This window comes from Phasianus colchicus, chromosome 4, assembly GCF_987193195.1.
Source record: "Phasianus colchicus chromosome 4, bPhaCol1.hap1.1, whole genome shotgun sequence".
Classification (NCBI taxonomy): Eukaryota; Metazoa; Chordata; class Aves; order Galliformes; family Phasianidae; genus Phasianus; species Phasianus colchicus.
The window spans coordinates 43121018-43145704 of NC_143439.1; the positions used below are offsets into that span (position 1 = coordinate 43121018).

At 38.1% G+C, this 24687-nt stretch overlaps 1 protein-coding gene and 1 long non-coding RNA gene across 3 annotated transcripts in view; both read right to left on the reverse strand.

Moving 5' to 3' along the window:
• The window catches only part of MTNR1A (melatonin receptor 1A), a 45920-nt gene extending 27163 nt beyond the window's left edge, over window positions 1-18757 (reverse strand). Inside the window, exon 1 of the mRNA XM_031588672.2 lies at window positions 18277-18757. Coding sequence (XP_031444532.1) covers window positions 18277-18469 — 193 coding nt within the window. The 5' untranslated portion in view covers window positions 18470-18757. The remainder of the gene's footprint in view (window positions 1-18276) is intronic.
• Window positions 18758-21025: 2268 nt separating this feature from the next.
• LOC149918221 (uncharacterized) lies at window positions 21026-23606 on the reverse strand. Of its 2 annotated transcripts, none has more exons than XR_016466447.1 (3): window positions 23391-23606; window positions 23106-23264; window positions 21026-21972 (listed from the first exon to the last, which is right to left on the reverse strand). It is a non-coding gene; the product is annotated as an uncharacterized LOC149918221 (long non-coding RNA). The 2 variants fall into 2 exon arrangements; XR_016466446.1 differs by having other exon boundaries at window positions 21026-22057.
• Window positions 23607-24687: the final 1081 nt, after the last annotated feature.

The window sequence follows — 24687 nt, forward strand, 5'->3', positions numbered from 1 at the left end:
ATCATCAGTAGTTCTACAGTGAAGACCATTTTGTCTTTCTCTCCTTTGTCCCTCTGTACCTCTGTTCCAACTCACATCTCTAACATTCATTACTCTGCCTTCTGGTATCTTTGTAAGGAAGTCTCATTCAGTAGTAAGAAAATCAAGACTTCCTACCTTTTTAATGAAACCTCCTTCTCTATTATAATAGGCCTTCATTTTTCTTTCAGCGATACAGACATGCCCTGTTCTTTAAAAGCATGATTATTTAAGTAATAAAATGAAAAATCAAAGTAGCTTCTAGTAGAATGGTGCCACTTTCAGCCAGCTTAATGAAAAATGATGACTCTAAGAAAAGTCATAACAGTACCCATTATTGTTAACCATTTTTTTGAACCTCTTGTGACCCTCTGAGACACTGTAAAAATAACAGAATTCAGTCTCAGCTGACAAGCTTTCTTGAAGTGCATCCATTGATATTACAGAGGTCTCTGATAGTGTACTCCTAACTGAAGTAGTTTAGCTGATATCCTACAGCAGAAGAAATGAATGACATTCCAAAAAAGAGAGCAACTATGATATAAATCATAGATAAAAGAAAATTAGTGCCAAATATCCATTCTTAGTTAAAAAAGCAGAGATAGATTGGAGAGTTTGAAATTAAAAATAAACAGAGCAAGCCAGTAAACAGAGTGCAAGATAAGATTTCTTCAGTTCTTCAATCTCCAAAACATACTACTTACATTTAAAATATCTGTAGCTGCCATAGTTTTTGTGCCTATTCCTTTGACAAAACTCCCTATTCAAGCAACTGTATCTTCTAGCCTGAAAATGTTTGTGGAGGAGGATATATTCAGGAGAAGGAATTCCCACATATGACATATTATTTTATTGTGACTCTCCTATTAAGGCCACAAGAAAAGATTCACAATTTTTAGAGCTGATTTGGAGCTTAAAAACAATTTTGAAAATTTTTATTGTTAAAAATGCATAGCATTGCAGTACAAAAATAAAATTGAATAGCAGATTTTCAGTTAAGGAGGATATTGCTAATCCCATTGGAGACATCTAGCAAAAGTATCTCAGGCTTAAAAAACATAGAAATTATATTCCAATAGAAGAAGGTTTAAATGCCCATAGCAATCTCAGAAAAATATGTTCTGTGTACATCAAGCAATAGCTGTTACAGAATTTGTAAACTGAAAGATGCTGCAGCATTTTATTTTTAGTATATTTTAATGAAGATAATCACCCTGAGGGGAAAAAGGTTCTAAACAACGTTCAATGCAATAATCACAAAGTATTATTTTTATCGTGGTATTTACCCACTGCCAAAATCACTGCTAATGGATTACTTTCAAAATCTTGAGAAGCATAAAATTTGACCAAGCTTGGGTAATCTGTAAAAATCTGATGTTTGTTGAGCCTTTGCCTAAATGCTGCCAAAGGAAATATAAATCACATACTTTGCTTAAAATGGCTCTTTAACAAAATTCCTCAGAGTTTGCTGAAGAAGAATTAACAAGCAATTGGTTGTACAGGGAGTTCTCTGTCAATGGCAAGCTAATAAATTCTGACAGGTTGAATGGTGCAAAGATAATGGGCTGAGCTGTCCACTGACTGTAAAGCAGAAGTTGATTAAGGTTAAGAGTTTAGGAAAACACCCCAACAAAACTGGATCAAAATGAAGAATTTATTTGATTTAGGGGTTGAATTGCAGAAGTTCAGTTTCTTTAGTGAACATTGATGTGTTAACCCAGTTCAAACATCTGAACTTTAACACTGATAACATTATCTGCTACATAATCAACTGATATATTACTATTCATTCCTTTCAATATATAAAATAACTTTGGATTCACTTAGATATTAAGCATTATTATTGTTTAATTTGATGGAAAACTTTCAAAACAGAGTGCTTGTAATCAGACTTCAGTATTAAGGAAGACTAACAGAAAGAGTTATCTACCAAAGAACAATTTTTCTTGCAGAGGTATCATCTTGTGTCTTTAAAATAATAACTGATAAGACTTTTTGTAAGAAAAATGATCAGACATATGTGAAAAAGCTGGATGACTTTTGTCAGTTCTAGAATCATTAAAAAATTATGTAGGGCTTTTTAGGTAGAAGAGAACGCTTTCCTTCTAGGATTATTCACGTTTAGCTCATGCTTGGAATTTATTAATTAAATGTCTGAGAAATCAGCAATGGAAGAAACAAAATGTACCCTACCGATCATTAGCAGAATAAAAAGCAACTAAAAACATGCTTACTGCCTTTTTCATTTTTTGGTTATCTTTTAGATGTCAACTGCATAAGCAAACTGAACTGTTCTAGGCAACAATTTGTCTAATCAGACAAGGCTAAATCCTGTTAATGCTATTCAAGTATCAACAGACCAAGGAGCATTTCTTAGTGATCATTACAAACACTATTAAAGTTCATGCACATAAACCAAAAAAGAAAGGAAGAAAGATTCTGAACCCAAAGGTGAATAAATCTTACTGACACTTCATAATGAAGTTCTGAATATTCTGGTATACTTATGGATCACTCACACCAGTACAGTACTGACAACTTCGAGGAAGAAAAAAAACTAAAAAACCTACAAGAAACTTCAAAAAGAAGATGAAGACTGTTTTCAAGGCACAGCTAGAAGGTATGGAACCTTCAGTTTTAACACTGAAGATTAAGCCACATTTTACTGTATTCAAACTATATATTCAGAAAATGTATTCATCTTAAAATAGATGCAACATCATTAAATGTTTGGTTTTTTTTTTTTTTTTTTTTTTTTAAGAAATGCTATCAATCAGGAAGCACAAAAATATAACATAGCTCTAAGTTACAGATTTTGCCTCCCAAAACTTTAAACATTCCAACACATGCCAATATTTTTGTCATAAATCTCAGTAATATGGTTCATAAGATCCAAGCTAAATTTCAATTTCAAATTGGCAAGTCTTTTGAGAGTTCTCTTCATAAAGTCTTAGGTGAAGAATAGAGGGGAAGTGAATATTTCTCAAATTACTGTATTCTTTTTATTAGAAAATGAATATGTTTTTAATCTTTGTATGTGACACAGATATAGAAAAAGAAGCTTGTCAGAGATTGATGATATTTTGAAAGGTTGGAAAGAGCCTTCCAGCCTTAAAGACCACCTAGTTCTAACCCCATTGCTATGGGGAAAGTTACACCCCATAGATCAGGCTGCCCAGGGCCCCATCCAACCTGGCCTGGAACACCTCGAGGAATGGTAGGAATGGGACCTCCATAACTTCTCTGGGCAATCTGTTCCAGTGCCTCACCACCTTCTGAGTAAAAAATTTCCACCTACTAAATTTCCCCTCTTTTATTTTAAAATCATTCAACCTTGTTCTGTCACTATCAGACCATGTAAGAAGTTGGTCTCCATCTTGTTTATAAACTACCTTTAAATACTGAAATGCCATGATGAGGTCTCCTTTTCTTCTCCAGGCTGAACAAGCCTAGCTCCCCTCAGCCTGTCTTCACAAGAGAGGTTCTCCAGTTCTCTAACCTCTTCCAGACCTATGTCTGCTGTGCCGAGGGCCCCATGACTGGATGGAGTATTTCAGGTGGGGCCAAATGAGGTCAGAGCACCTCCCTCAGCTAAAAAAGCACTCTTGAGTTGTCAGTGATCAAACCCAGGTCCTTCTGCCTTCAAAGCTAGCTTTCTTTCACAGAGCTACATGCCTTAACATTAGAAGAGAAACAATGCTTCCTGTAGAGAACAAGAAAGTAGTTAATGCATGTATAGACACAGTCAGTCTGTACTCCATGACTTCTATGCACAGAAGTAAACAAGAAGATTCTGAAATACAGTAATTAATTGACTGAGGGGCTAACTTTCAGGCTCACTTTGATGGAGCCAATTCTGTTACATAGGATAGGAGGCAGAATAGATATCTTCTTGAAATTCCTAGTATAGGTATTTGCTCTTACTCCAGTAGAATCTGACACATCTAGTATGATGAGAGCTATTAATATTTTATTCTGAGGGGCATAAAAGCCTAAGAAGTTGAAGGAGAAGGGTGGAACAGATCAAAATTTCTAACTAGAAGCAAAGTCTATATAAAGTTTCTAATCACCTTAAATTATTTGTTTTAAGGTCATGCCCATGTGTTTCATTCAGAATTCAAGTGCCATCATAACCCAGGAGATAATTTTCAAGCTACTGCAATCTGCCAGGTAAAAATCACTGCAGTTACGTAATTTCCAAACTGCTGAAGAAAAATAAAACAACCGATGTGAAATGTTTTTGCATTCTGTCTAACAGCAGTGTAGCTGGAGTGTGAAAAGGCTTTCTGCTTCATGCAAGTATTAATGATAATCACTGGTAAAGCATACATGTCAGGTAGATTTGACATGACCATCCAACAGGTAGCATTCCCATCTCTTTTCACAAGAGACAATCTTCTCTTCTGAAAGTCAAACTCCTGGAAATTATAGGAGGAAAATGCCATTTAGCTTAAATAACACGATAAGGGAAAGGAATCAGTGGAACAAAAGAGCGAAGTCATTTGTTTGCTGGAAATAGTCGAATTTATCTTCTGCCAACCTTTCATTTGCCTTTGGAAAACCCATTTAATAACATCAGTAAGAACTCTCATATAAAAATTATTCAAAAAATAGGGCAAAAGAAGAACTAAAATTGTGTAGATGATCACCTGGAAATTAATACAACAAAATACATCCCAGAAAATATAACAATTAAGGGTCTGTCTGAACTTTGCATTGCAGTTGATGTGCACAGCCTGTCAGTACTCAGAGAACATCACCACAAACTTTATTTTGAGGCAGCTGCCTCTATTAATTTGACTTTTGTGACAACTCAAGCAGCTAAGGATAAGCCAAAGGGGAATGCAGTGTGTTGGAACTGATTTTTATTTTAGATAAATCTATGTATTTGAGTGACTGGCACACAGGCATGCTAGGCACGAAGATACAGCAACATGAAAAGTCTTCCAGTTACCACTGTTAAAAACATGTGTCTTAGGAACTTCATTTTGAATACTTTGCTTATCAGAAGAGTCAAGTCACTTGAGCAAAAAGTGCCTTGAGCATTTGGATAGAAAATATATTTGTCTCTTCTTCTCAAGTGTAACTGGCATTGAAGCTAATTATTTTCCTCCATCAATCATGCTCTGCTTTTTTGGAGGTGCAGCAATAAGATGAAGAACTGAAGTATTCTTGAGACTTATAAACTCGTGACAGCATTTTGAATTTTCTGGATATATTCCACTTTCTAAAAACATTTGACTTCTAAGTTCAGTTGAAACACAGAAAAACAAGGGAGACAAAAAAAATTCAATAAAATGGATTTTAGTTACAAGCACAATGGTGATGTACACAGCTGAGCACCAGACCTGCAAAGCATTTGAACATATGCCAGCATTGTCTGACTGGCACATTCCCATTCTTAAAATGTTCATGTTGAAATGGAACAGCATAACAAGAAACATTAAAAAAATTAAAAGCACTACTTGAAAAACAAACAAGCAAAAAAAAGAAAAAAAAGAACATCTGGGGAAATGTCATTCATATCCCCAGCAAGGTGACTATATCTGAAAGACAGCAAGAACCATGCTTCAAGAAAGTTTTCAGTAAAATGTAAAGTCTTACTAACCTATCCAGGATTTCCTGGACCAGGCAGAATGAGCTGTTCCCCAATCAGGAGTGCCCAGAACACACAAAAATCCCTCCATATCAGGGAGAGAAAAAGAAAACAATCATCAATTCTCTAATTGATCTTCAGAACCCTATATACACACATAACAGTGCAAGAAGTACATGCTCTTCACACCCTTCAGCTGGAAAGTTTAATACAAAAATATTCCCGTAGAGCTCAAGTGTCTTGCTGTTCTCTCTACTCTGCAGTTAGGGTAGAGAGGCTGGTACTTGCTTTCCATCTCAGTTTTTCTGAACTGCAGTATTCTAACTTGTCAAGGACTTGGACATCAGGGTGAGGAAAGTAAAAGGAGATGCAGAGTGTGCGTGTGGATAACACACTGCAAATCTCCAGCTCCTGGTACATAAATATCTTTTTTTTTAAGAGCTTGCAGCTCTAAACAAAGATGTCTAGAGAGCTTCTAGCCAAATCCACTGTTTTCTCTGAAGCTTCTGCAATGATGCAAAGCATACTGAGAGCATGTGAAGAGATTTAAATGACATTATATACAAATGCTTGCAATAAAGATTTTTAAAGGGAGGCAACTTCATCTATCTGATAGTATCAAATCAATTTCATTTTGGCTTAAGTAGGCAGATATCTTGACTGTTTAAGAAAATACCATACCTTCTTTTGCCTTGACTTTAAAACAGGCAAAGATTACATGGAAGGATGTAACATCAGCTTCAGCTGACTGTCATGCTGTAGAAACTGAGAACATTTACATTAGCTAAAGGTCTGTTTATTTAATTTAAAACAAATTAAAGAGGAAACTACCAAATTCTGCAGTAGCCTAGACACGCCACTCTCAACAACAGAAGCAGACAATGCCACTATTACTAAAAAAATCAATTCAGTGTAAAAGTTCAGCATAGCTGAATTCAGTGGGGCAGATAGTTCTGGATTTTCATCCAATAAATAAACTGACACTGAAATGGAAAAACAGACTGAGAAACTTAGTCTACTAGAGATATTTGTCTTCAAATCTGTTATCTAGAGATGTATCTCACATACTGAGATGCAAGAAAATCTAAACATCTGCAGCTAAAGGTTTGCAGGCATTAATAAAAAATGAAATTATTACTCTAAGGAGTGCTGCTCTGGGTAACATAGGAGCTGTTACATAAACAGGGATATATACTTTCTATAATACATGATACACATTTATACACACACATATACACAGAATATTGACAGAAAACCTGCCAGTCTTCTGAACATGGTCATCAGACATGCTGGTCACACAACAAAACAGACAAAGCAGTCTATAAATAAGAGGCACTATAGCTGTACCTGATGGTGGGAAAGCCTATGTGTTCATTCACCAAGCTGAGGGGCTTAATCATTGATTTTTAAATACTTCAAAATAATGTTAAGTTCCTTAATGTCTTGTAGCATGGAGAAAAATGCAACTCAAGCCCAACTTCTGCTTTCATCAGAATCCAGCATCTTCAGAGAAGTTTTTTCTTTCAGCAGTATAGAAAGCAATTGAAACATTGTGGAAGAGATGACAACGTTTGTTTCACTAGTAAAATGGAGAATTTAGGGCTAATTCTGTAAATAACCTCATCAACTTCAGACACTGGAGCAAGAAATGAGAGAAGATGTGTGATGGAGCTTATCAGACATTATTTCAACTAACATTTGACATAAATAGCGGAAATATGCAATAAGTCTATTTTCAGTGATGCTAGGAAATAACAGGCAAAAAAGTCAAGTAAATGGCTTGTTTAAAAGGACTGATAGAGCTAAAAGAATTCACATGAGATTTTGAATTTTACTTCTTTAGTGATAATTTGTTCTGTTTAATTTGATGATCTCCATGGTGTACCTAGATTAAAAGATTAGCAAGTGGAGATAAGACTTATAAAGAACTGGAAGGTCCCCAGAGTTATTTTGCCATTACTTTTCTCAGATTTTGTCAGTAACTTTCTGCAAAATGTGAAAATTAGAAATGACAGTATTTTTCAAGGCAGATGACATAAGTAAATTTAAGTAAGCTCAGAGACTTGTAATCCAGTAACAAATTGTTAGTTACATTTTCACTACTCTGTGGAAGCCAGCAAATAAGGTAAGTCACAGTCTTACGAACTCTACTGGCTTTGCCATCTAGTTGATTCTTCTCAAATCCATGTTTTGGAACAATTCCAACCCAACATTTTCTAATGTTTATCTTCAATATATCTCCTCATTCAAAAACAGCTGTGCAAACTTAAGTAGGAAATTACCTCTGTACATGATCATGAGACAGCATCTAATTACACAGTTCATTTTATTTCAAGCTCTTCCAAGGAATATTGGACATATGTTATCTGAATAACTTTTCTGAAAAAAAATGTCACTCTATAAGAAAAGCTACTTGGAGAAAACTCAGGTGTTTTAATTATTATTCTTGCAACATGTAAGGTCTTAAGACTTTTCCTTGCCCAGTTCTATGAAGTCAGTGAAGCCGAAAAGTTTCCTTTATACTATGCCCAAATATACTGAACTAAGCATGCTCTACACAAATTCATTTATCACTGAAAAAAACTAACTGTGCAGTGTCTGAAATTCTTTAAAGGGCTAGGGGCATTCCAAAGCATAATTTTGGAATCATACTAATGAATGACTTTTGTAATTACTTTTGTCATGATTCATATCCTCCTTTAAAATATACAAATTTCAGAACTATTATTACTCAAAAGAATTTATAGTGTATCAGGCAAGAAGACAGTTTAGATCCAGATGGTAGGTGGTTATATAAGTCACTGGTGTCAGAGGAATTAATCTAATTTTTCTAGTCATACTGTCTACCTTACTTGGTGCATCATCTGGATTTTCCTACCTTGGTAGCACCTCAGAGTTTCTGATTACAGGAAGTATAATATTCTCTTAATTTACAGGTAATTATTAGAAAGTTATCATTAGATAGTTCTTTACTTCCAGCAACATTCCAGCATGTTGTTAATTTTTTAGTGTTTCCACAATAGTTGGTCACATACAATATTTGTACTTGTTATATGAATATGCAGAACTGCTACCACAAAATAAATGCTTAATGTAACTTCAATAAATACATCTTCAGAGTGGGCTTAAGCTTAAATTAAACATATGGTGGAGCTGCCACTCAGTGTTACTATTGAAAATTCCATTTATTTCATTAGAAAACCTGTTTAAGAAAATAGACAAAAAAAAAATGACATGAGAAAATTCATTATTTGGAGATCTGTTTGCAAGGCAAGCAAGTTTAATGTTTTTGAGTAAAGCAAACATTCTGTCCAGTTGTCACAAGGATTGGTCACAAGCAATACAAAATACAGAAATAGGCAAGAACAATCTCTGTGAAATCTGAATCTGGTTAAGAAAGCTTTCCAAATAAACACGAGATTGAGAAAGGTAAAGGGAAAACCAACTAGAAAAGCTTTTTTTTTAAAAAAAAAAAAAACAGAGCACTCCTGTACAAAACAATAGATTTCTAATTCTGTCTCTACTGAGATAATTAGACTTGTTTATTTGCTTTTTTTTTTTTTTTCCACTCACATCCCTGCACTTATGCATGTCAGATTTAGCCATATCTTCAGGGCATAGGGTAGATATTGATCATTGCAAACAGTATTAATAGGATGAAAATGCAACTCAACTGTATAATCTTTTCTAAATTACAAGGAGTAATTTCAAAAGCAGCACTTACTTTTGAAATGCCAGTATTCTTAAGTGTAAATATAGGATGATCAGAAAGAGCACAAATTCCTTGGAGCATCCAAAATAGTTGGACAAAAGTGCATATGCTAGGAAGACACAAAATGTTGCTGGAAGAGAGTACTGATGTACAAGACAAGTACTATGCCATAAAAACTATGAGAATTCACGCAAGTTTCCAGCAATCAACAAAATGTTTATAAGTGACAAACTTATCAGGCACCACAGAAATTTCAAGTAGTGGGGTATGCTGAATGGGAAAGAGAAAAAAGAATCAGGAAAAGATCTGAAAAAAACAGGGATAGGATAATGACAGATTTCTAAGAGAAACTACAAAATAAATGCCCAATTATTTGCTAAAAACAATGTTTGAAAACCATTCCTGAAAGAAAGAGGAAGAAATCTACTTATTTAACAAAATTGAATCTACTTGTTTAACAAAAATTAAGACAAATTTGTATATAAGAAAGTTGATTCTGCTGTCTTCTCAGTACTTACCTATATACAGAGGAGATGAAAAGCTAGTGTACTCAGCCAGACTGAAACCACTACCAGATAGTCTTTAATGCCTTAATGAAGAATAGAGAGAATGAGCTTGTCAGTGAAAGCTGTGTTCAGATGACACTCACCAATACAAAAATGCTGCGGGAGTCATTTCAGTGAGCATCAATTACAAAAACATTGAAGCTGTTCGACTTTATACCTCTATCTAGGTGAAAGACAGACATGAAAACACTGTTGTTCAGGCACTTACGATACAATGACCCTGATCAGTAATAAACGTTATTTCAAGGAATTTGGTGATCCAGCAGTCCTGTTCTGACTCCATAGTTTTTGAAACATTTAATGAATTTCTCTATATAAAGGACTTTACTAGAGACCTTGGCTAAAGGCAACATCCAGAGTCACAGCAGAATTTTAAAACGTATTCAGCTTCAGAAAAGACAGAAGTAAACACAGTCTACATCTTTGGATTTTGGTCTGAAGTTAGCTAAAGAAAGGAAAGCTAATGATCTCTCTTATGTTAAAGTGCTTACAGCTCTTCAGGTTTAAGAATGTTAACAGTATAGCAGCCTAATTACCCTTGGGCAAATGTTGCAGTTAAACAAGTGAAAGGAGACTAGCACTGACCTTGGTAAGAGGTTTGCTAATTGATAACAGTACAACCAGGATTTCACTCTTAGGGAAGGTATATTCTAGAGATGAGGCACACTCCTCAGGCAGTGCAGTCACAGAAGAGAGAAGGTTATTTTGCCAAAGGACTAAGAATCTGATATTTGACTTGGATTAGAAAGGCCAAACAAGAGCCAAGATAGGACATTTTTAATTCTCCCTCTTTGTTACAAGAATAGAGAGATGCTAAGCAATGTTATGTATAATACATTTAGTAAGTGTAAGACAGTTATACAAAACACACACACAAAAATACATTTAGGTATTCAGAATGCCATACAATGTAATAAAGAAATAGCTGTAAGTTAAGGTGAAGACAGATTCTGAAAGGATTTGTGTGAATGTTTAGTACCCCTGGAAATTGGACTCCCTCCAGAAGGTCCCTTTCAATCCTTTACTGCAAGTGGGAACTGAATCAGTTCCCCATACTCAGGAAAGATTGGAAGATTTAATATGCCATAATGGAAATTTAAGAACCCCAGCTTTGTAAAGTAAATTAAAATGATGTGAACCTGAAAGTTAAATAAGTTCTCTATAGAAGGCAAACACTAGAATTACATAGCCAGAGATGATCTGGAGAAATACTTACTAGTCATTATTTACATTAAAATTAAGATAGCACATATGAATGCAAAATACACATAAGCTGTTAATAAAAACAGGATTTTTTTTTTATTTATAGGTAATTAGTTCTTCATTCAAAATGAAAGAAAAATACAAGTTACCAGTTCATTCACATTTATGCAGACATCAATATTTCATAATACATACATAGCTCCCAAATTTTCAGTAAAATCCAGTCTTTGGAAATAAGTATGTGGATTTGTTATTCAAGAAAAAAATATTGTAAGAGTGCTTGAAGGAGGACAAAATGGCGTTGCAATTCTTCATTTCACAAATGGCTTTCTCATACTTGACAGAAGTGGCAAACAGAGAGGGAAACTCACACCAAATGTTACCTTTCCTTCAGTATTTCTAAAATGAAGCTGTCCATACTATACCTGTATTAGGCTACGAATACTCTCTCACACCTGAGAATGAAATCCCTTCTTTGCTTCCCAACACAGACAAGGAGAGGAACATGTCCTTAAGCATCAGGTAAGACTAAGGAGTTAAAAAATTTTTCATCACTTAAGCTAAAGAAGAGGTATACATCAAATGAAATCCATAGCTACTACCATCAGAGGGCAGGGGGAGACGCTGCTGGAAGAACATCCATGACTTCTCCCTCCCAAAAGCGTACAAGACACAGCTAATGGAACTTCATCATGTAACTGGCTACCAGTTTTCAAAACTGGTTCTTGTATTCATACTCATTCATTACTTTGGCCAATGGCTACAGAATCTGCTGTCTCATCTAGATTGTATGATAGTACTTACTGCTGCACTGTAACATGAAACTGATACTCAAATTCAGCAGGAGCAGGCTACTAGCAAAAGCAATGTTACTGATATCACACATTACCAAGCAACAAGAGAGGAAATAACCTTTGCCAGCACGGGGCTAACTGAGAAGCAGTTGGTTTTGTTAACTTTGCATCTGCACCTCAGAAAACAAAGTCATTGTGATAACTCGAGCTTATATTTTGCTCCTACGTTTTTGCTGAAATGTAAGTAGGCTCATGTAGAATGGTATTTCCATTAAACTAAATGGAACAGTTACATATCCTGCCCAACTAGAACAAAGTCAATAACATAATAACTATTCTTTTATAATTAGAATACTGCATGACATTGTGCCTTGTTAGGTCATTTAATAAAAAAAAGAGAATGAGTTTGGAATATTTTACTTCTGGTGCAAGGTGTTTCTTCAAGGAAAGTCTGCCTCCCCTTTAAGGGTAATGAATGTTTAGAAAAATCTATAGGTAATTGAAGCTTTGTACATTTATTGGTCATTTATTATTAGAAACAACAGAAGTCACTATTTAACAAAGCTATAAACAGACTTGCTGTTTACATCTCAGTTTCGAATCTACTTGTAGAATAGGTAGGTTAAAGTGTGCAGCTCGTTTATTGTATGAATTCAAGGCTTTAAGGCACATGTTGGTTTGGTATGTCATATCCATCCTTAAAACTAATGGAGGAAAGAGGATAATAAGAACCTACAGTAAGGGAAGAACCTTCTTATCCTGTTCAGCTGTAATGCTGCCTCTGTGACTTCAGAAGATTTTGAAAGAGAACTTCAAGTAGCAGTATTGTATTATTATGTCAAGCATTTTTAGCTATACGTTAAATACACGTTTTTTTAATTAAGTAAGCAAACATTAAAGTTGTGTTCTGTTATCCTGAAGAATTCTTAGTAACACTCATCTTCCTGAAACAGAAATTGGGAATCACTACTCAGGAGTGCAAAGTTAATGTGGAATTTGAGGCAGCTCACTGTTATGAGAAGAAAAACTATCAACAGCAAGGGTGACAACATTTTTACTCAGGTTGCAGAATTAGACTGTAATGCATAACACTACTGCAGCAATTGTTAACATTCTACCAACCTTATTATACAAACAGGCTGGATACTGTCCTGTTAGCATTGGAAGCCTATCATCAGTAGCACTACTGTCAACAAACTAGACTTGCTGCTCATGGCTTTGGCTAGAAACACTTGAAATATCAGTAACAGGATAGAAAAGCAACAAATAAAAAAAACAAAAAAAAGGAATAAGAGTAGAAGCAAATACAAAATGGATAATGAAGAGATTAAAGATGTAAAACCATCTTAATTAAGAGGAAGGAGAACCCCTTCAAAAACAACTAAAAATGGCCAGAAAACAGTACAGTATGTAAGTAAACACTGGCAGCAGCAAACCAGAAGTAGTATTACCATGAAAAACTTACAAATGCAGGAACTTACAGAAGGCACACATGGCTGACTTTGACAGATATATCAGTAAGAATGGAATATTAATTATTTGAAATATTCATCTCTATCTTTGGTCACTGACAGGATGGTGCCATTTAAGCAGTTTTCTGGAAAACCCTTGATTCAGTAAATTATTCATCAAAACCACTCTTGGAAACAGCTTTATTTAAACTGCACTTTTATACTTCATTCTGTTCAACAGTTGTCAGGATTTGGTGTCTCCTCTAGACATTTTCTCCCCTCCCAGTCGGCTTACCATTTTTAATACCTGAAGTTATTCATGTCTGAAATAATGCCATCAGCATCTCAGTTTTCATCAGAACCCTGAATTTGTGCTACAACTTGATCTTCTGTAAGTTATCTCTTGAGTCAAATACTTGTCAGGCTACCCATTTTCTCTCAGGACACAAAAACAAGTCCAAGGATCACCTGTAACAAAACCAATAATTCCATTAGTTTGAATTTGCAACAGGAGTTTCATTTATTAGATTAAATGATATAATTAGATATGCTATTATAAATTGTCTTAAAGACTAAGAAAACATCATCAAGAACAATCATATTCTGATAAGGCTGGTGAGATCTCCAATCTGATTATCAAGAGCTGGTTCCCAGCTTAAATAGAAAATTCATACTCTGGAAAACACACTGAGAGGAACATTCTTCAAGCGTGTTCTTACACTGCTCAGACTATATAATTTTATAAAAAAAAAAAAAAACAAGGACAATTTGGAAAACTTCCAAGTTTCTTTCTAATAGTTTATACCCCTAATTTTGCAGTGGTCATGCTATTTAACAAATACCAGATTTAAGATAGTATAGTATTAAGTAGCTATGTTCCTTAGTTCTTGCATCAAAGACTTCACTGATCTTAACAGATTTTGATTGGGGATTACTCTCCAACTCGCTCTTTTGTGCACTTTCTTTACAGAACTGTTTGGACATAATGCAGATGTGGCAGACTTCGCATCCAAGTTTCTCCCTTTTCATTTCCATCTCATTTGGAAAAGTAGTTAACATACACTTAACTTTAAGCATGAGCAGAATTAACTATATCTTGCTTCTCTAGGACTGTGTGGCCTGAGGAATTTCAGGCTTCCTCTCCACCTTCTTCAGTAGCACTGAAAGCTACAGATCTATTATTAAAACATTTGGGCCAAGGACATGGGAAACCAGGAGAAGGTAGATACATCTAGTACAGAACAGAGATGGGAGAGAAGGGTGTGAATGCATCTTTCTGCCCTGATGCAGTAAGAGTTGTTTACAAGCTTGGCACTAGTCCCCTATTGCTACCGAGACAAGATACAAAAGAGCCAGAATGAGGCTAGTGTAGCTATTATCTTGCCAGCTGGAGGCTCCCTTCTGTAACAGAAGTTTTCTGGAGGGATAGTAAGGGCACATTTGGACATCAGTACAAAAAATATCCAGGAGAGACAACACACTGGACCAATAAAACAGCGTCAAAAGGAAAAGAACAAGAGGGACAATAGCTCTTAAGAGAGCTTTATTCATTGGCCTTAATGGTCCAATCCTACAATCATTGAATATCCAGCCCCTCCATGACCAAAATGGTAGGTGTGCATTAACTGACATCTTAATGTACTGAGCTTTAAACTAAACTTCATAATTAAAGACCTACAGCTGCTCCCTCACTTTGTTCTTGATGCATTGTTTTTCTTGATGCGGGTAACAGCAAAGGCATAAGGATACTAGCAGTCACTGATAGGAAAAACTACTAGTATTTCTCTGATCTACCTTCCCCTAAAGCCACTTATTTCATATTTCAGGGTAGAACTTCTGCTGAATGACCCTATTTTAGATTTATGAATGTTAGCAATGGGAAATGAAACATATTAAGATAATTTACAGCAAACTTCCTTTTAAGATGAGCTATTCTCATTCTTCTTGAAATGAATTTTAAAAAGCACATCAATTTGAAGTTTAAGCTGCATGGACATACTGTCAAAACATGGGTATTAGAATCCTTATGCCTTGAATGTTCCCCTTGAAATTTCTTTCAAAGCTGAAAGATCAGACATCATAAACCAAATTCAGTCTTTGTAGACCAGCATTAAATTGCAGCTGTTCTCTTAAGGACTGAATTGGTGTCAGGTGCCTGTTAAGATTAGAAAGCCACCATTAAAAAAACAGACCAGAACTATGAAACTTATTACAAGTCAAATACATTAAATAAAAGAGAATCCTACCAGTTGCATCATCAGCTTCTTTGTCTAGAAGAGCATCTACTGAAGCCATGCTTGTGACTATGAAGGAGTTTGTCGTATCAGAAACTCCTCGCTTGCTGAGACAAACTTCTTTGAGATACTGACTCCTCTGCTTTGATCAATGTCTTTTACTAACCTTCTGACTGACAAGAAGGTTATACCACTTGTTGAGAAGGTTTTTTCTAGTCTACTACTTCCCAGTGCATTTTTTTTAAACATACATCCACAGGTTCAATATGCAGAAATCTTCCAAATATATTTTTATAATAGAGATGCAAAGATGAATCCCCCACCAAATCCATCTTTTTGACAAAGTATTAAATAATCCTCATTTCTGTTAGTCCTTTCTTGCAAAAAAAAAGAAGAGTGTCTTCAATAAGATATTTTCTTCAGGAGGCATCTTCTGTTCCTCCCTGACCTTTCTCCAGTGGAATTTTCATCCTGAGTCCTTTATCCTCAATAAATGTGCCAGCAAGACTTATTAACACAGGATGTTGTAAAGTTTGTAAAGTCAAAAGTTTTTTTTATTGGTATCTTTATTGGCTCTGTAAAAAGTTGTATCTGTCTTTATAATTTGCAAGTTAAAAATTAATTGTATATGTAAATTAGATTATATTTTTTTCAATGTAATCTCTTCTTGAATAACCTGAGTTAGTGTTATTAAAATTAGAATACTCCTTCCTACTCACAGGGTTCAGGGTTTTCTAAAGTGTTGTGCTTAGTCATAGATTTACTCACCTGAGTAAACACTTATGAATTCAATGCCACAATTAACAGCAGCATTCACATAAATGAAGTTACAGATAACAGGTTTTTGCCACATTAGACAAAAATAGATTGCACATATTATTGAGGCTTATGATCATCTTTGCAAAGTGTCATTTAATCCATGTATTAAGAATCTTTCCCTCGAGGAAAAGGACTTGTAACCTACTTGGTCAAGTACTTCAAAGTTACTTTTACTGTTTTTTTCACCCTAAAACAGACGAATTTCCCATCATATACTAAGCATTTACTTGTTTTCAATAATTGTTTATTTCAGAGCATAGAAAAGTATCTAGTTCATATTCCAGTCTAAAATAATTTGTATTCAGAAGAATGCTCTTCTCCTAGCTGTAGGAGAAAACTGTTTCCAGTTTGCTGCAGTTCATGACAGCCACTGTGACAGAAAAGGCAAGAATGAGAGATGCGGTAAGAATGAGCAAGTGAGCATGTGTCAAGATTCAAGAGGGATTACACAAAAACTACAGTAGTGAATATGCACACACAGAAAACCCCATGATTCAGTTATGTTTCCAGAGAACAAGCACCACATTTATTTCAGACTTGTTACCAGAAATGTCTGTTATAAACTCCCCACAGAAGTGGAGAAGTTCAGACTTATTAAGGGGGAGAAGAATAACACCCTTTTTTCCCAAGGAATAATCCCAGTGATGTGGATAACTCTACCCTCTCTCCCTTCATCAGAAAATCTCAAGAAACAAAGGTTGTCAAATGCTGACTTGACCTGCTTGAGTCTGATTCTCATCTCATGATGAGTATCACAGTGTAGCCCTATCAGCTCTAGTGAAAGCAGTTTCTGTCAATGAAAGCAAGATACAGCTTTTGGAATATAGATCAATGGCAACCACGGGGGGGGAGGGGAAATCAGTTTGCCTTCATTCTGATCTTGTGTTTTGTTGCTCCTGTATTTCAGCTGAATGAAAGAGAAGTGTACAGTCTACTTGAATTACCTGGCTTAGCCTTAGAAAGTTATGTGCCAGCTTATTGTGATAGCTTGTAGCAAAGCCAGCTATCAAGTTCCCCCTCAGATGAATTTTAAACCATCAGCTACCAAATAACCTGGCAGCCAGTCATGACCAGAAAAAAAGTAAAACCAGTATCTCAGTTGTCATGGAGTGAAATCCTGCTTTCATTAACAGCACAGCTCCCTTCACGCACCCCCATATTCTTCCAGTGAAAAATATGTGGGGTTTTGAGTGCACAGATCTGGTACACGTGCACAGCAGCTGGCCTGACGTGATAAAGCAGAATGAATCTGAGGAAGTTCCTGCCTGTCAGACCAATAATCCACAAACTAAGAGGGATTTACTCAGTACACCACCACAGAATATATCCTGTCAAAACTACAGTTTTTTTTCAGAACATGCCTAAATCTGTTTTCTGTCAGACGTCTCCGATTCCATAAAGACGTGATAGCAAGTAGGAGGTGACCAAAGAACCTGAAACACGTGTCTGTTTTTCTTCTGAATCCTGCAGCGTCTGTAATTCAACATTCGGCTTGCTTTGAAGCAACAACCTTACTACTGCAAGCGGACACTTTCTCTAACTCGAAGCAACCCGATCAGAACAGCATGAAGAGTAACACCGTGTGTCAGAGCAGCACCCCCAGCATCGCGCTCAATTTCGTTCTTAGAGGCTTCCATGCCTTCCCTTCTGCTTGCTAGGTGGGAGCCGCCGACAGCCAAAAATAGCACCGCGATTCGGTGGCTGGCGCTAAAAATAACTGCAGCCGCCAGGGAGCGAGGCGCGCCGTCCCGGCACCCGGCACCGCTGGGGCTCGGGAGGAGCCCGAGGAACGCCAGGCTCAGTCCTGCGAGTCGGGGCAAAGTTCTCCGCACAGAACAAAGCGGCCCCAGCTCCCCCCGCCCCTAACCCCCGGCGACCCTTACCCGCGTTCCGCAGTTTCTTGTTGCGGTACACCGAGAGGATGACCAGGAAGTTGCCCAGCAGGTCCACCACGATGGTGAAGATGAGGATGGTGGCTAGAGTGGAGGTGACCCAAGGCGGACGGCGCGGGGAGCCCTCGGCCGGCGGGTCCCGCGGAAGAACGGTGCCGTTCAACTCGCTGTCGTTCGCTCGCATCCCGCCGGCGCTTGCCCGAGCGGGAGAGCCGGCCGGGCTCCCTCCCGTCTGTCGGTGCCGGGACGGCTGCCGCCACCCTCCGCCGCGGGGCTGCCCGCCCTAGAACAGCACGGAGCCAACCATTCCGCTCCGCTTAAGAAGTTTCCCCGAAGCGTACACGCAGAGCGGCGGGACACTCTTATAGTCTCCCCCGCCCCGCCCGCCGCCACCGCTGCCGCCAGGTGACACCGAGCCGCCCCCGCGCCGACACGTGCGCGGCCGGGGGATTCCAGCTGCCGGGCGGCGGCGGCGGCGCCACAGCGACCTCCCGCGGTCCCGTCCGTCCCCGCCGCTCCCCGTTCATTCATCCCGCCGGGCTCCCCCATTCATGCGCACCCCGCTCCCCATTCATTCATCCGGCCCCGCCGCCCATTCAGCGCCGGTGTTTCATTCAGCGGCAGGGAGAGGGATCGATGAGTTCGCTATTCGTGCTGTGTAGCGCTTGGGCTTTTTTTAGTTCTCGTGGTTAACGCATCTCCTAATTAGGTGCGGGCTGAATTCTCCTCCCCTTCTCCCCCATATGCAGCTAAGGCTGCACTAGCAGAGTAGCGCGAGTGAGGCGAGGTCTCGGAGCTGCTCCCGTTGCTATAAAAAGCTCCTCGCTGCGGGCGGGCTGGGGACAGCACGTGTTCCGCTGCACGGGGACGACGACGCTGCCCGCAGCCCCCGCGTTCCCCCCTCCCTCTTCACCCCCCCCCCAACCCGCAGCGCAGGGAGAGCTCGCGTGGGCTGTGACTGCCACTCCCTAAAAGCAACGCAGAGGAAATGGGGAGCCACTTTGTGCTCCTCGTTGAGTGCGCGTTGCAGAAGAAAACGGGCAGACTGTAAACGAGGATTCTGAGGCTTACAGTATTCTGAACACACCAGGCGGAGGAACTCTCCCACTGAAGGCAGCAGGGGCTGCGGAAGGAATTGGCTCCGCGCCGCTCTCCACAAAGCACAGGTGTGCGGGAGGGCACCGGGCACCCCTCCCTTCCCCCGCGCTTTATTCGGGAGGGACACCCGAAACCTCGGGGCTCCGTACAGAAATGGGCTCTGCCTTCGCCGCTAGATCGGACCTGCCCTAAACCGTTCGGTGGTGGAAATGGTATAGCTACAATGGCAGTCCGTGATGATGAATATTTGAAGCCATCGTCGGGAGCATTTAAAAACATTTATTGCGGGTTTTTCACTTATCGGCCCTGCCCAGGAGACCTCGGTAAAAATAGCACTGTCGGCAGCTCGTACCTCCGGGGCTGCAGCGGCAGTGCTTCCCCAAGGGCTGCCCCCTTCCTGCAGAGCCCAGAGCTCTGTAGCTTCTGCAGAAGGCAGTTCTGTTCCCGCGGGGAGCGCTGGTTTGCTCGACTTCGGCATCCCTCACCCTTCGTGAACAAAAGACGCAGAGAGATGCACGGGCACCATAAAGTAGTTCCTCCGGTTGCTCTCTGCAGAGCAAAGCTCGAAGTAGAAGGGAGGGAGATTGTCGTAAGTGCCGCGGCACTGCAGCCTCTGGGCTGGGGGTTGAGCATACACCGTGCCCCTGCCCCCTTACAGATGTTGGTACATTGAAAGAAAACAAGTCTATGTCCTTGTAGGTGCATGAAAATAGGTTATCAAGCTGTGGGAGAAGATTAAAATTAGGGAGAGCTGGCAGCAGGGGGCCACCAGATCCAGGTCGGACACGTGGAAACAGACAGAGCTGCCTGGTCTTCAGCAGACCTCCACGGGTGTTTCACTGGACAGGAAGGGGCAGCCCAGAAAGAGATGAGAAGTTTTACAAGGTCAGATATTTTTAATCAGAAGGCAGAGTAGAGATGATGATCAGCTCAGAGTTTAGCTGCAGAGAAAGGGCATCTGCACCATGAGGGGGCTGCTGACATTTTTCTCACTGCTGGGATGTTCAGTCACGTTTGCAATTTAGACCCACAGGGGTTCTGAGCCATACCTCACCTCCTCTTTGGCTTGTGACAAGAGTACACACCGGCCACAAAGTCCACTTTTGCTGGTGAAAGTAGTGCTTAGGGAAGGCTGCATGAAAGGCAATTGTAGTGAGGTGGGAATCAGCCTCTTCTCTCAGGTAAAAATAGAATGAGAGGCAATATCCTCAAGTTGTGCTAGGGGAGTTTCAGGTTGGATGTTAGGAAGAATTTCTTCTCAGGAAAAGTGGTGAGGTATTGGAACAGGCTGCCCAGAGAGGTGGTGCTGTCACCATCCCTAGAGGTTTTCCAGAAACATGTAAATGTGGCAATGAGGATATGGTTTGGTGGGGATGGACTGATAATTGAATTAGATGATCTTCCTGGTCTTTTCCAACCTTAATGATTTTCTGAAAAGGAAACTAAGGAGATCCCACGAGAAAATCCTGCGGAAGCTAGGGATGACACAAGCACCAACAGGGGAAAATACATATTTGGAAACTTTGTGTTTCTTTCATGGAAAGAGGTTCCATGACAATTTCTGGCATAACTAGAAATATTATTCTGGGAATATATTCATAATCCTGGGAAATAAGAAATTTCCTCCCAATATGTTGCATCAGACTACATCCTTGTCAGTATTAGCAACCCCTTAGCTAGTTAGGAGAAAAGTGTCAGTATAAAACCTAGCCACAGAGCAAACCACAAGATCAGCAAAAGTGACACAGTCTTCTAGGTGATATCAAAGTCAACAAATGTGATGGTTTCATGAGATAATTAAACAGATTAATCAGAGGTTCTTGAGGAAAGATTCAACACCTTTAGTATTGCTCAGTAGTCAACCACTTTTTCAAGCAAGCACAGTGCTCTTCAAAGAGACAAATAATTGTTCTGAGAAATTTTTCTTGTATTTGGGAAAAATGCAATACATGCAGGGAAGAGAAATACCACTCTGCCTCTATATACCTGAGTGTGTACTTCAGGGAGAAAAATGTGTGAGAGAGCAATTCTGCCTTCACAAATGGAGCCTGACATCTTTTCTGAAACTACCAATGAGGATATCCAGTGTGATGACATCTATATTGTAGTTAATATTATTCTAGACAGGTAAAAAGGGACTTGTTTCATTTACTTTGTGTGTTGAGAAAAGTGCTGGAGAAGTGATGGAAGATCATGAGACATTACTGAAGTCAGTGGTCAGTAGTACTGCTATGCTTGGTCTCACCTGTTCCAAAAATTCAGCTAACATTATCTGCATCTGGTGCCTGCTCATACATTCTATTCAGGGTTGATTGTGTTCATTTGATCTGCCAGTTTATGCATCCTCATGGCAAGATGTATGCACGGGTGACTGCTTATCTAACAGGTAACATCTTGCGGCTTTATTTAGGAATGATGTTTTCTTTCTCCATACATCCCTCTCTTCCTGCAGAGAAATCCAGTTTGTTTGTCCAGCTTTGTTTCGTTCTTCATGCTTACCCACAGAAATCCTCTCCACTTTTGAATCAGTCTCATCGTAATTTCTGCATTCCCAGTAGTTCATTTCACTTCCATTCCTGAAGCCTCAGCCTGGGATGATAAGACAGAGGTATTTATTGACATGTGATCTCTGCTTCTTGAGAGGATGCTGATTCATGGTAGTTACTCCTATCTTCTGTAAAAAAAGAAACCTCTAACATCTGTACAGAAAAGATGAAGATAAATGGTAAAACAAATAAATGGAAAACAAAACAAAAAGTCCTGGTGATTAATCCAACACTAAACATCACTCAATACACACAGTTGCTAAGGGGATACCATTTTAATGTATTGGCTTAGAAGTATATCAGTAATTCACGTTTTAAAAATATTTCTGGTTCCTTTGAAACCTTTTTGCATTCTAAAACAAACAAATGATAATTTGCAAAGCAAAAGTGCCCTACAAAGACAGCGTGTATGGTAATGAAAGACAGTAATCTGAAAATCTGGAAGGTATGCATTAAGTCTCTACTCAGAAAAATGTTAAAGATAGTTCACACGAGTGTAATTATTTATAAGCACAATGTTTCCAGGCTAAGTTCCTGTAAAAGGTTCTATTTAAAATAAGAGTTTGTAGTATTTATAGCTCAAACTGTGATACAAAACTTAATTATCTGATGAAATAGCATAATTTGTTTTACAGCTATGGAATTACCTCAGAGCTACTGAAACTAAGTTATACAGAAACTTAAGGAATTACTTGTTTAGGGGATAAGTGTTACCAAGTTGTTAATTGATATTTAATTAGTTATCTTTAGCCTTCACAGAACATACTGAACCTTTTGAACCTCAAAACAAGATGTGAAATTTTCTCAAATTTAGGAGGTTCACTCTGCTCATGTTGTTACTTTGCTGCATGCTATTATGATAGAAAATCATAAGCTCACAAAATCTTTGGGAAGTTTACAGCACACTTTTTTTTTTTTTTTTTAAATCCCTCTTGGGTGTTCAGGGTATGTAAATAATAAGTATGGTGTCAGAAACTGGGATTCTGATGTTTACACTACAGTAATTGTTACCAGACTGATTACACTTTTCTTTCTATAACTGTTATTGCCATAACTTTCTTGCCATTACTTCTAACTGTAGGGGAAAAAAAAAAAATTGCTTAACTTCATTTTCTTTGTAACATCACCATTTTTCAAAGCTTTTCACTTTATATTTTCTTGCATTTGTAAAAATACCTTTTCCAGCTTTTCCACTTTTGTTCCATTCTTCACGCTTACCCACAGAAATCCACTCCACTTTTGAATCAGTCTCAATGTAATTTCTGCGTTCCCAGTAGTTCATTTCACTTCCATTCCTGAAGCCTCAGCCTGGGATGATAAGACATTTTTTTCTTTCTAGAAAGAGATATATGCTTATTTTTTGAGGTTATTATAATCATAAAGAAAAGATGACACACCCAGAAAGCCACTCTCACTGAAACACTCCAATAAACAGCTGGAAGCATCCCCAAGACAACTTACTGAAGTGAGTGAAGCAGAAATCATCCTGTTTTCTCAAGGTTTTTAGTGCCCAAAGGATCAAGTTTTGCACTGATTTGCATTCAGCATCCTACTGGATTTTTTTAGATTTTGTTGGAGTGAATAATGAACAAAGCAGCAAGCTTCTTAACTCTGAAGTTCCAGTTCCAGGCTGATTGTGTTCCTTCTGAAGTCATCGAGGGAAGTTCAGAGGGACAATGGGCACATTGTGCCACAAATAGTAGATAGAAAACAAGAGCTTATCTGCACTTTGTAATGTGAAAATTCCAGGTCTTTGTCACTTTCGCAAACCGAGGAGGTGGAAACAGTGCCAGTGGGAAGTTAACATCATTAAGAATGGCAATGTGGGAATTCTAGAAATAATTAAACCCAAACCCAAATCTGACAATTAATGCCTGCATTTTGTTTAATGCTTGGCATTTTTCTTCAAATCTAGTATTCTTCCAGGATTGAGCATTTGATTAATTAATTGTGGCTTGACTGATTTAGCTAAGTAGTACTAAGCCCATTTTCTGTGGCAGCACTTTTTAAAATTAATCTTTGCTAATTTTTGCTTATTTGGCATTTTATTATATGTAGTTATCAGTTTTTACCAATAACAGTTACTACAAATGAATAGTAATTAGCTTTCAGTTATTGTTTTTAATTACAGATATTTTCAAATACTTTAAGTTTCTTGAAGAAGAGGGGAATCTTGGTTTGATGCCATTTTAAGAAAGAATGACAGCAGATCAAATGAAGTGTGAATAATACACAACCAGCACGTAAATTATGCAGGATTACAGTGGATTCTGGCTACTCATTATGTCACTGAGGAGAATAAGCAGGCTTATGGGAAGGACTGAGAGAAAATTAGTTCAAGGAAAACACAAACTTAGAGGTATCTAAATATAAAAAGAAAAACAATGCTACAATTAGATTTTTTTTTTTTTTTTTTTTTTTTGTAATATCTTAAGAAAGAGAACAGGATAAAAGGAGAACATTTTGCCCTGTTGCAAGAGATGTATTGAATGGAAATTTTTTAGAAGTCCTCTTGACAAGTAGTCCCTTGTCATTGATTGTGGAGTCACAGAAGTAATCTTGAATAAAAACAACTCAGTGAAAACAATTCCATCAAAGCTGTGATTGTTTTCATGGAACTAATTGTGCATAAAGCTCATAATTTTATAATGGAAAGTTCTTTTTTTCATTGAAGAGAACTGACTTAGAAGAATCACTATGAAATTATTTAATATATTTCATTATTCTGTGATAGAACCAACCTAACTGATTTCTGACT